The sequence below is a fragment of the Asparagus officinalis genome, chromosome 4 (genome assembly GCF_001876935.1).
Source record: "Asparagus officinalis chromosome 4, Aspof.V1, whole genome shotgun sequence".
Lineage (NCBI taxonomy): Eukaryota > Viridiplantae > Streptophyta > Magnoliopsida > Asparagales > Asparagaceae > Asparagus > Asparagus officinalis.
The window spans coordinates 112184138-112196207 of NC_033797.1; the positions used below are offsets into that span (position 1 = coordinate 112184138).

The 12070-nt window shown below is 44.5% G+C and overlaps 1 protein-coding gene across 1 annotated transcript; it reads right to left on the reverse strand.

The window, feature by feature from the left end:
* Nucleotides 220–9457, reverse strand: LOC109839166. The gene is made up of 3 exons (XM_020407594.1): nucleotides 9160–9457; nucleotides 711–829; nucleotides 220–630 (listed from the first exon to the last, which is right to left on the reverse strand). Exons 1-3 carry the CDS (start codon nucleotides 9455–9457, stop codon nucleotides 220–222), a joined length of 828 nt encoding a protein of 275 aa, XP_020263183.1.

Here is a 12070-nt window from a genome sequence, read left to right on the forward strand (position 1 = left end):
CAAAAATACCAACACATATGCTATCCAAACTATAATAGTCAATCAAAGATGTATACATAATAAATGGCAAGATATATAATATCCAATAACTAGAAGTTTAGGTCTCAAAATATCAGCAAAAAGATAGTCAAACAGGAATAGTCTAGATCTAATATAATGAATTAGCAATATGCATCTAATCTAATGTCATCATCAAACATCATCATCATGAAGTTCCTCCTATACTCCATCATCACTATCCTCTCTAGAATCCATCTCCACACGATCCTCCTCCTCGTCTGAAACATCATCATCCGAGACAAGAGGCTCTTCTTCATCATCCATCACTGAAGTAGAAGCACTTGAAGGTCCTGCTAGCCTAGAACTCCTCCTATTCTTCGTAGCCTCAGCCGCTCCCGATATACCCTCTACCATCCTCCAAGTAAGGCCTGAGCTAGGATAAACTTCTTCCTCATCATCGGAGCCTGCTCCTTCTAGGATCCATGCTCGTGCCTTACTATGATCAGTAGATAGTAGTTGGTTCTTGTTTTCTCCTCTCCTCTTCTTCTGGTTGAGCTTTGAGTTAAACTTCACATAGACCAGTTCCTCTAACCTCTTCGATTCCAATCTATTTCTCTTCTTCGTATGAATCTTCAAAAGTAAAGGACACAAATTAGAAAACATAACTAAGAATAATTTTATATTTTTCATAAGTTTAGAAATTAGTTTACCCCCTCAAATGTACTCCAATTCCTTTCACAACCAGAAGAGCTGCTTGTCAAGTTGAGAAGTTTCATAGCCATATTTTGCATGAAGGGACAATCACCACCATGCAAATACCACCAAGTAGCTACAAAAAATAATATATTATTAGTTGATTCACTACCACAAATCACCACCATGCAAATACCACCAAGTAGCTACAAAAAATAATATATTATTAGTTGATTCACTACCACGATGGCACAATAGATAACTTATAAGTCATAAATGATTCAATTTCTAAAATTATTTTATCTGGGTTCAAGTCTGATTTCTCTCTAGCCTTCACTGCTCCAATCCTAGCAAATGAACCCTTTCCTTCTCTGTTGTTTGCGGAAAAAGTTGCTGTATTCATTGCTGCATTCATTACAACTTCAATCGTTACAATGAAATAAAAAGATAGCCTTTTTATAAGACCGGTACACAATGAAAACAAAATAAATACAACTCTTTTCAAACAAACGCAAGATCTGTTCATCATCTCTTGCTTGCGTGGGTCTTTTGCCTGTGACGGGGATGTTGATATCCGTGGACCACCGGGGCACTCAGATCTGGTCCGATAAAATCGGGCAGAGTTTCGTCTATCCGCGGGGGGATTTTAGAAACTCTGAACCCCGTCGATCCGCGTGGGATCTCAGAGGTGTAAAGCTTATGTCTCGGCTAAAACGAGGCACTAGCTCTCCTTTGTATCACCGCTAAGGGCAACACTAAGGGAAAATAAAGAAAGGGGAATGAAGAAGGAGGCTCCTTTGCTGCAGAAGGCTCGCTCACTCCTCGATCCGGCAGGGCTTCGCCGCTCTCTTAGAAAACCCCGACTCCTTCCTCCGGCAGGGCTTCGCCGCTCCTCTCTGGAATTTCAGATCTCAAAGGCTAAAGCTCTAGATCTGAAATTTCTCTCCCAAAACCAAGGCCAAGAGAATGGAGGCCCTAGGGGCCTATTTATAGGAAAACAAAGGGGGGGTAGGGGCTGGTTGAGGACACCCCCTAGGGGGGTGTCTCGGCTCCAAAACCGAGACACCCCTTGGGGTGTCTCGGCCATGGCCGAGACACCCCGGCTCATGTGGATTGGATGGTGACGTTCATCGTCGCTCGTTAACACTGAACCGGTTGTGGAGAACTATAGGCAATTTTTGATGCCTACAGATACCCCCTCCAAAGTGTTCCTGACTCGTTTCTTTTATAGAAGAGGCTGGAATACTTTGGATGTGATTGATCTGGCCTTCAGTCGGCGTAGTTAGCTTCAACTCTTGACTCTTTCGATTTTCGATCTATCCGATGCTTTGACGAATAGCCGAGGTTCTTCCGGCGCTGCGTTTATCGTCTGGCCGTCGTCGGAGTCTCGAGTGTGCAGCTGATGAATTGAGTTTGGCTCGTGTCATTGAGTTGACTTTGAATTACCTCCGCCACATTGTGCTGGCTTAGGGTTTCGGATCCCCGTGTGTTGGCTTTTTGTCGCAACGCTTTGACCGGCGTTGACCTAGGGTTACGCGTTGACCGGCGTTGACCGGCGTTGACCCCTAGGGTTTCAAATCGTTGAACGTTGACTTTCGTTGCAACGCGTTGACTGGCGTTGACCTAGGGTTACGCGTTGACCGGCGTTGACCCTAGGGTTTACGGATCGCCATTAACACAGTTTATACTCGTACGTTTGCTGGAGTATACACAGTTTAAGCTCTTAAGGTATTGGAGCATAGCGGTTTTAAGTGTCGGGGCTGCAGGACCAACTGTTAAAGCTGATTCATCTGCATTAGTGGATTTTGTCCTGAATTTGTTGGGTGCTCAAGTCACGAGACCAACTAGGGGAGTTGATGCGTCAATGACTCGCAGTTATAGAATTTTTGGCAAATCCTCAGCCATCAACGGGTTTGACAAGCCTTTACCGACTACCGTTTGAGTCGGGCTAGCATGCGGATTGTTTAAGTCCGTTCCGCATGTGACGTTGTGCTAAGAGAGTTAACGCTCTTAGTGCTACGATATTGAATACGTAGACTTCGTCTTTCTTACGGGAATAGACTACCCGGCGACGCGTGTTAGGCGTTGACTTTAGGATTTTTGGCTAATCCCCAGCCTTCAACGGATTTGATTAGCCTTTACCGACTACCGTTTGAGTCGGGCTAGCATGCGGATTGTTTAAGTCCGCTCCTATGTGACGTTCAGCCAAAAGAGTTAACCCCTTTAGTGCTACGATATTGAATACGTAGACTTCGTCTTTCTCACGGGAATAGACTACCCGGCAACGCGTGTTAGGCGTTGACTTTAGGATTTTTGGCTAATCCCCAGCCTTCAACGGATTTGATTAGCCTTTACCGACTACCGTTTGAGTCGGGCTAGTATGCGGATTGTTTAAGTCCGCTCCCATGTAACGTTTTAAGCTAAAAGAGTTAACCCTTTTAGTGCTACGATATTGAATACGTAGACTTCGTCTTTCTCACGGGAATAGACTACCCGGCAACGCGTGTTAGGCGTTGACTTTAGGATTTTTGGCTAATCCCCAGCCTTCAACGGATTTGATTAGCCTTTACCGACTACCGTTTGAGTCGGGCTAGCATGCGGATTGTCTAAATCCGTTCCGCATGTGACGTTGTGCTAAGAGAGTTAACGCTCTTAGTGCTACGATATTGAATACGTAGACTTCGTCTTTCTCACGGGAATAGACTACCCGGCAACGCGTGTTAGGCGTTGACTTATCCCTACTCAGGCTTCGGGATAAAATTCCCCGTGCATCGAGTGCCCGGATTTGACAATCGTGTCTTTTCTAAAAGCAAAGACAGATTGAGAAACGGGAGAGGAAGAATTTTATATTCTATCTCCCGGTGCTGAAGAGGAAGAATTTTATATTCTATCTTCGGCCGGAAAGGGAACTTGAGGTGGGATCCCCCACCCCCAGAATCCGGAATGATGAACTGGGAGTGGGTTCTCCACTCCGAGCATCGGAAAGGTCCGAGGAGAGGAAGAATTTTATATTCTATCTCCCGGTGCTGAAGAGGAAGAATTTTATATTCTTTCTACAGCTGGAAAGGAAACTCAAGGTGGGATTTCCACCCCCAGAATCCGGAAGGATGAAACTAAGAGTGGGATCTCCACTCCGAGAATCGTAACAATTCGGATAACCCTAACTGTCGGAAGAAGGTTTGATTACTCGATTTGAAAGTGGACCTCTCGTTCATTGGAGGAATCGAGAAGAGATTTTGGCTTTGGCCCTAACTTTTATAGGTTTGACCCAGCAGGAGTTTGAGATGACCCTAACTGTCGGAAGGTTTGATCACTCGATTTGAAAGTGGACCTCTCGTTCATTGGAGGAATCGAGAGGGGATTTTAGTTTTGGTCCTAACTGTAGGAAGGTTTGGAGTATTGAGGAACAGTTTATACTCTTGTACTCTTTGGAGTATTGAGGAACAGTTTATACTCTTGTACTCTTTGGAGTATTGAGGAACAGTTTATACTCTTGTACTCTTTGGAGTATTGAGGAACAGTTTATACTCTTGTACTCTTTGGAGTATTGAGGAACAGTTTATACTCTTGTACTCTTTGGAGTATTGAGGAACAGTTTATACTCTTGTACTCTTTGGAGTATTGAGGAACAGTTTATACTCTTGTACTCTTTGGAGTATTGAGGAACAGTTTATACTCTTGTACTCTTTGGAGTATTGAGGAACAGTTTATACTCTTGTACTCTTTGGAGTATTGAGGAACAGTTTATACTCTTGTACTCTTTGGAGTATTGAGGAACAGTTTATACTCTTGTACTCTTTGGAGTATTGAGGAACAGTTTATACTCTTGTACTCTTTGGAGTATTGAGGAACAGTTTATACTCTTGTACTCTTTGGAGTATTGAGGAACAGTTTATACTCTTGTACTCTTTGGAGTATTGAGGAACAGTTTATACTCTTGTACTCTTTGGAGTATTGAGGAACAGTTTATACTCTTGTACTCTTTGGAGTATTGAGGAACAGTTTATACTCTTGTACTCTTTGGAGTATTGAGGAACAGTTTATACTCTTGTACTCTTTGGAGTATTGAGGAACAGTTTATACTCTTGTACTCTTTGGAGTATTGAGGAACAGTTTATACTCTTGTACTCTTTGGAGTATTGAGGAACAGTTTATACTCTTGTACTCTTTGGAGTATTGAGGAACAGTTTATACTCTTGTACTCTTTGGAGTATTGCCGTTTTCAATCGGCTTACCCTAGCGTTATAACGCCGGCTTCAACCAAGGTCTGGATGCTATTCTTGAGAGCAAAGCATTCCTTGGTGGGGTGGAGGATCCTTCTGTGGTACTCGCAGTACGTTGGATCCGCAGAATCGCCATCTTCCTCTTGATGCGTGATGGGCGGGAGTTTGATTTTGTTGTTTTCGAGAAGGGTCTCGAAAATAGCTGGAACGTCTTCGTCTTTGAACGAGTACTCGTTTTGGAGCTCCTCGTCTGAATTCTCCTGTTGTTCCCAGGACTGCTGTTGTGACGTTTGATCATCGTCAATAACTGCTGCAGGTACGTCCTCTTCATCATGAGGTACGAGATCCGAATCCGGAGGATTAACCATCGGTTGGTTTCTCTCGATCTTCCGCCTTCTGATGAAGCGTTCAGCTTGTTCTCCTCGAGCCTTCAACTCTTTCCAGGTATTGAGCGGCTCTATTCCCATCACGTCCAAGATGTTAATGGACAAGTTGTTCTGACAAGTCTGCAAGAGGAATTCCTCCGTGACGGGATCCCTGCAGTTCATTGCCTGATTGCGGAAGCGTTTGATGAAGGTATCCACCGACTCTCCGCCTTTTTGTTTCTCGTCGAAGAGTGTCCTGATCGACACCTCGGTGTCATCATCGAAGAAATGGGCGAGAAACATGCCTTCCAAGTCCTCCCAGCTGTTGATGCTTCCGGGCTTGAGACGGCGGTACCAATCGAAGGCAGGCCCGCGAAGGGTGCCAACGAATGACCGAACCATCAAAGGCTCGTTGCCCGAGATTACTCCCAAGTGGGACTTGAAGTAGATCAGATGTTGAGTGGGCGAGCCCTTTCCGTTGAACGGCGTGAAGTTGATCAGGTTGAACTTCGCCGGATACGGGATCGAATCCCACTTTCTCGGGTAAGGACACGGAATGCCGGTCCTCTTCACCTCCCGAACAAACATTAGGGCTTCGATTTTTCTTTCGAGCTCCTTTATCTTTTCGGCCTCACCCATATCCTGTTTTGGATAAGTTTCGAGAGGAATCATACGGCCACCCCCAGTGTTGTCATTACTGGTGGGTCCACCCCCAGCGCTATCATCACTGGTGGGTCCACCCCCAGCGCTGTTAATTTTAGTGGGGCCACCCCCAGTATTCTTGGGTGGTGCGTCGGCCATGATGATTTCGTCCACCTTTGGATTGCTACCAACTGCGGCGTTCTGGGTGCGACGGTTGGATTCAGCTAGCTGACTTGACAAAGCGCGGATTTGTTGGTCGTGCATTTGCTTCATCTCCTGCATAGCCATTCCCATTTCGATCTTGAAGATTTCCTTCTGCCTAGCCAGGGCCTCTTCAATGATTTTGGCTATCTGATCTGTATTGACCATGAGCACCTCTCGAGCTTGTCCTATGCTAGACGTTGTCTCGTCAGAAGCGAGAGCGGAATAGGAATCCGAGAGTTCAGAGAACTCATCATCGGAATGGACTCCTTCATGGATCCCACGCTCGTCGTTATCTCCGACGGTTTCTAGTTGAAGCTGGGATATTCCCGAATTGACCCTGCTTCCTAGAGAGAAATTAGGGTCGGAACCACCTGAAATGATTGGGGACTTTCCCTTGTTGACCATGTTGATGGTAACTTCTAGGGGTTCATCTTGGTGGGAACGCCTTGATTTGGGCTTTGTCGGTCCATCGGAGATTCCCTCGAATATCGAGACCCTCTGTGGAGCGGTCTTGGGGCAGCTACAGGCTGATAATACTGCCCTGATAAGTTTGGTACACGGACAGTGAGAATCCGCTTCCCGGGTGTTTCTCTTTCGAGATTCATCCGCACCCCCAGCCTGATAGTACAACTCACTGACTTTGTAGTCGGAGTAACCTATCGGCTGCTCACAGGGATTCTCAGGTATAACGCGTTCGTCTGCCCGACGCGTCTTCTTCTGAGTAAACATTGCCTTGTTGGTCTCTGCAAGAGTCGCACGTTTGGAATCACTCCTTTGTGAGGGTGAAACCTTAACGGGCTCTTGGTCTTTTGCACGCACCGCCGAGCTGGTTGTTGCAAAGATCGATTTGTTAGGAGATCGTGTACGACCCCCAGTCTGGATGTTGTCTCGAGGCTCCTTCAACGATCCCCAGCTTTCCTTGACAAGCGCTTTTCCTCGATTCTCGGGTAGAGCATCGATACGGTTGTTCAGAGGATTCCTAGACTTGGGGAAATCCACGCTGCGGTGGGGCTTTACCGAAGATTCGGGACCTGAAATGGACGAAGGTTGGAGAGCAATATTACCTGCTTTTACCTTAGGCGTTGATTCGGCCTTTGGCATCCAAACTCGTTCGGATTTCGGCGATCTCTTAACTGCCTCTCCCTTTAGCATTTCTCGTGCTTTTTGGACCAGGGCTCGGGCATGCGCACGCAAGGCGCGGCGCTTCTGGATTCGCTCCTCGAGAGTAGAACGGGTTCTTTTGACTTGAACCCATTTGTTCGTTTCTGCTTCGGAGGAGGGGCTGGTTGTTTGCCGTGGTTGCTTCAGAGGATTCTTGAACTTGGGGAAATCCACGCTGCGGTGGGGCTTTACCGAAGGTTCGGGACCTGAAATTGACGAAGGTTGGAGAGCAATATTACCTGCTTTTACCTTAGGCGTTGATTTGGCCTTCGGCATCCAAACTCGTTCGGATCTCGGCGATCTCTTAACGGCCTCTCCCTTTAGCATTTCTCGTGCTTTTTGGACCAGGGCTCGGGCATGCGCACGCAAGGCGCGGCGCTTCTGGATTCGCTCCTCGAGAGTAGAACGGGTTCTTTTGACATGAACCCATTTGTTTGTTTCTGCTTCGGAGGAGGGGCTGGTTGTTTGCCGTGGTTGCTCCTGGCGTTGCCTGGATTTTAGATCCACGTTATAGCGGATCCCATCCATTGGCTCCAAAGCCTCGGCCAGCTGACGAGCAAGACGTTGACGCCGTCTTTGTCGTGCTCTCTTTGATAATGCTGGAGCATCTTCAGAAGTCATCTCCTCGGCGGAAGAGGAGTCCGGATCTGCGATCTCGACCACGTTGGACGACGCGGGGACGTCACGTGGTGCAAGCGCAGAGGCGGCAACAGGGTCTTGGATTTTCGAACCGAAGGACCTGTAAACATTTATGAAAGAGGTTACGTTTCTGTACCCGTTTGGAGAGGCGGATCTGGAGGAGGAGGAAGAGAGGCCTTCTTCGAACTGTTGTTGATCGAGCTCGTGTTCTTCATTCACCCCGATCTTGAGTGCTGGTTGTGTCACGACGGCGTCGGTTGCGATGCCGTTGGCTCCCACTGTGGTCGCCAGCTTGTTTGCGGAAAAAGTCGCTGTATTCATTGCTGCATTCATTACAACTTCAATCGTTACAATGAAATAAAAAGATAGCCTTTTTATAAGACCGGTACACAATGAAAACAAAATAGATACAACTCTTTTCAAACAAACGCAAGATCTGTTTGTCATCTCTTGCTTGCGTGGGTCTTTTGCCTGTGACGGGGATGTTGATATCCGTGGACCACCGGGGCACTCAGATCTGGTCCGGATAAATCGGACAGAGTTTCGTTGATCCGCGTGAGATCTAGAAACTTTCTGATCCGGATAAATCGGACAGAGCTTCGTCTATCCGCGGAGGGATATAGAAGCAGAGCTTCGTCGATCCGCGTGAGATCTAGAAGCTATAAGCGTATACCTCGGCTAAAGCGAGGTAATAGCTCTTCTTAGTATCAACGCTAAGGCCGATACTAAGGATCTGACGGGCGATGAAGGCTCTGATCAAGGCCTCTCCTCCTCTTGTTGAAGCACACGGGCACTCTTCACTGCAGCAGGGCTTCGCCAAGCTCTCCAAAAATCCTCCCCCTCTCTCTCTAGCCTTGCTCCAAGACAAAAGAATTCCAGCCCTTTGAATGAGGACCCAAGGGGTCTATTTATAGTGTTTAGGAGTGAGTGGGGGTAGGTAGGGGGTGTGGACACCCCTTGGTGTCTCGGCCAGGCCGAGACACCCTGTGATTGGATTATCTGTAAAGTGGTCGAGGCATGAAGGGCGTTGTCCTTTTTGTGAACAGTGCCGGGCTTCCCGATTGGTCCGGGTCTTCGTGATTCCGAAGTCCTATCCGCTCATGTAACTCGTCGATTCACTTCAATCGTTCGTCGACGTCGATTAGGCTCATGTGGATCGGATGGTGATGTTCATTGTCACTCGTTAACACTGAACCGGTTGTGGAGACCTATAGGCAATTTTCGATGCCTACATCTGTATCTCTCCAACTCTTGAGTATGAATTTTAACTTGTTGCTCTATATCAGGATAGAACAACTCCACCACATCTAGAAATCCATCTTTCGCCCTTTTGCAGTTCTTCACTACATCATCCCTATAGAAATAGTAAGGGTTGAGGTCGTAAGAAGCCATATGCAAGGGAGAAAAGAGCCGATCCTTGGACTTCCCATCTATAATATCAATCACGGGCTTGAAATCCTTCTCCTTATTCTTGAAAACTTGAATGATCTCCTTCTTCATATCTTTAAGCATCCCCACCACAAATCCCATTGAGGGTTTGTAGTCACTATCGACTACCCTCAACAATCAAAAAATAGGAGCATACACCTTCAAGATCTTGGTCACCGCCGTCCACCAAATATCACTCATAGCAATCGCCTTCACCTTAACGCCTTTAGCGATCTTTGCAAGCTTGCATCTCACCCATGCTTCATCGGAAAACATAAATATCAACTTTCCCTTTCTTCTTAAGAAGACTCTGCAGAGTCAAAAATGTAGTGGTGAAACGAGTAACTCCAGGTCTCACAATGTCCCTTTTGTCACAAATGCGACGCATCATAGACAAAGTCTTGTGATGACCATAGATAAAGATGGTGAGGGTCCTCACCTTCTCAATTGCTCCTTTGAATAAACTCAACTTCCCGATGCTTTCAAGCATCAGGTCAACAGTGTGTGCTGCACAACTAGTCCAAAAAATCCTCGGTCTCACCCTATATAAAAGCTCCTTCGCGGCCATATTTGTAGCTGCATTATCCGTGATAACCTGAATGACTTTATCAGCTCCAATCTACTCAATAGCCGTATTAACCCACTCAAATATATATTGTCATGTATGTGCTTCCTCTTTGGTTTCAATCAACTTATGAAAAGTTGTCCCCAATCTGTAGTGGATGCAAAGATTCATTACCGACCACATCTTTCTGTCCAACCAAGCATCAGTCATAATGGAACATCCAATCTTACCCCACTCCTCCTCATGTGTCTTTAAGGAGACTTTTGTTCTCTCAATAGCTCTTCGTAATAAGGGCTCCCTCAACATGTACATGCTGGGAGGCCTGTAGCTCGGTCCATAGTCTCCAATAGTGAAGCATGCCTTCATAAAAGAATCTGTGGAGATGGCATGAAAGGGGATGGCATTTTCATATGCCCAAGTAGCCAACTGATCATGCACCCTATCTCTCTTCTCCTTTAGGAAAGAATCATTCACTCATGTCTGCTTCATTTTCCCTTTCAACCTTTTCGCTAGCTCTGGATCACTAGCGGTGTAAGCGTCCATCGGCCCAACAGTAGGCTCTCTAGACCTCTTTGAAGATTCATCGCATGTGGAAGGAGAGATGATTTTATCTTTATCTTTTTCTTCATCACACGGCCTCGTCGTATGAAGTTCTTCTTCTAAGTCTATAGTGTGCCTCTCCTTAGCTTGCTTCTTCTTCGAATTAGCATCAATGACTTCTTTCACCCTCTGCTTATTTTTTTTACTAATCTTCAAACACGGTTTGGTGCTCCCCTCAACCCTATAAGATGCTTCTTAAATCGATGGATCCACGCATTCATCTTGTGTCCACATAGTCGGCATTGCATAATATTCAAATTTTTTGGGTCCGGACAAAATCCAAACTCCCAACCAATGTCTCCTGAGTTCCTTCTATCTTTCACGGGGGGTACAGGGATAGTGGTGGAACCCGTAGACTCCTTCGCTGGAGCACCCGACATTCTGAAATAAATGAACAAACAAATCATTCATATACTTAAAATTAAACTTAAACAATCAAAAAGTTAAACTTAAACAATTAAACTTAATTAATAAATACATTTAAACAGATTCAATTTGTAATTCTTAAAACAGAATCTCAAAACAAGAAATATATAAACTCTCACATGTGTTCAATTTGTAATTCTTAAAACAGAATCTCAAAACAAGAAATATATAAACTCTCACATGTGTAATTTCCCTTACTGTTAACTTATTTTTGAAATATATAAACTCTCACATGTGTAATTTCCCTTACTGTTAACTTATTTTTGTAGGTCAAAAACTGCAATTTCATTCGTTATTGCTATAACTTCAAAAACTACAACTAATTATTGTTCTATTTTGTAGGTTAAAAACTACAACTTCATTCGTTATTGTTGCAAATCCAAATGTAGGGAGCATGAATATTATAGGTTCAGCACTCAACTCAATACAGATACACAATTATTGCATGTACAGTTGTAAGCTTTGAACAAATGCAGAGAATGAACATGACAAAGATAAATGTAGGCAACATAAGTCTGTTGTGGACCGTGGTGATGCATATTCTGTTGTACACTCGGATACTTTTTCATATGAAATAGGAAAATCAAACTTAAATAATTAAACTAATAAGCTTAAAGTCTTAAACAATTAAACTAAATATAATATAAATATATTAAGTTAACATAAGGCTAGGAGCAGTTAATTTCCTTAAGCTTGAGATAATAAGTTAACATATACATAGCATTGTCCGCAGAAGGAAGAACAACAACGAACTTCAATATAAGATTTAACACAAAAGAGTAATGTTGTTATTATCGACAATTTACCCAGAACATATAAACGACAATTTACCCAGAACATAGCTTGAGATAATATTAGTACGTGCTTCATATCTCCCTCAAAAACATCATTTCATTATTAATAGAAGAGAAACAAATAAACGAAATTCTAATGACTGATGGAAAAAATATCCAGATAAACACAGTAAGCTCCAAAAAATGAATCCCCTACTTTATTCCTCCATCAAGAAAACCTTGAACCATTATTTAAAGTTAATAAAAAAAGAGTTAAAAAATCAAGGGAAATAATTTGGAGGGTTTTGAAAGCTTAAGAGCACAGCCGAACCCAAACAAACAGGTTGAAAA

Bases quoted from the DNA above. Each gene is read 5' to 3' on its own strand.
- LOC109839166 (XM_020407594.1), bottom strand. From the start codon at position 9,457: ATGGGATTTGTGGTGGGGATGCTTAAAGATATGAAGAAGGAGATCATT. The intron at 830-9,159 runs GTAGGCATCGAA...TATTTTTTGTAG, and splicing joins AGAGTTGGAGAGATACAGAT to CTACTTGGTGGTATTTGCAT. The intron at 631-710 runs GTAAACTAATTT...TTACTTTTGAAG, and splicing joins ATTGGAGTACATTTGAGGGG to ATTCATACGAAGAAGAGAAA.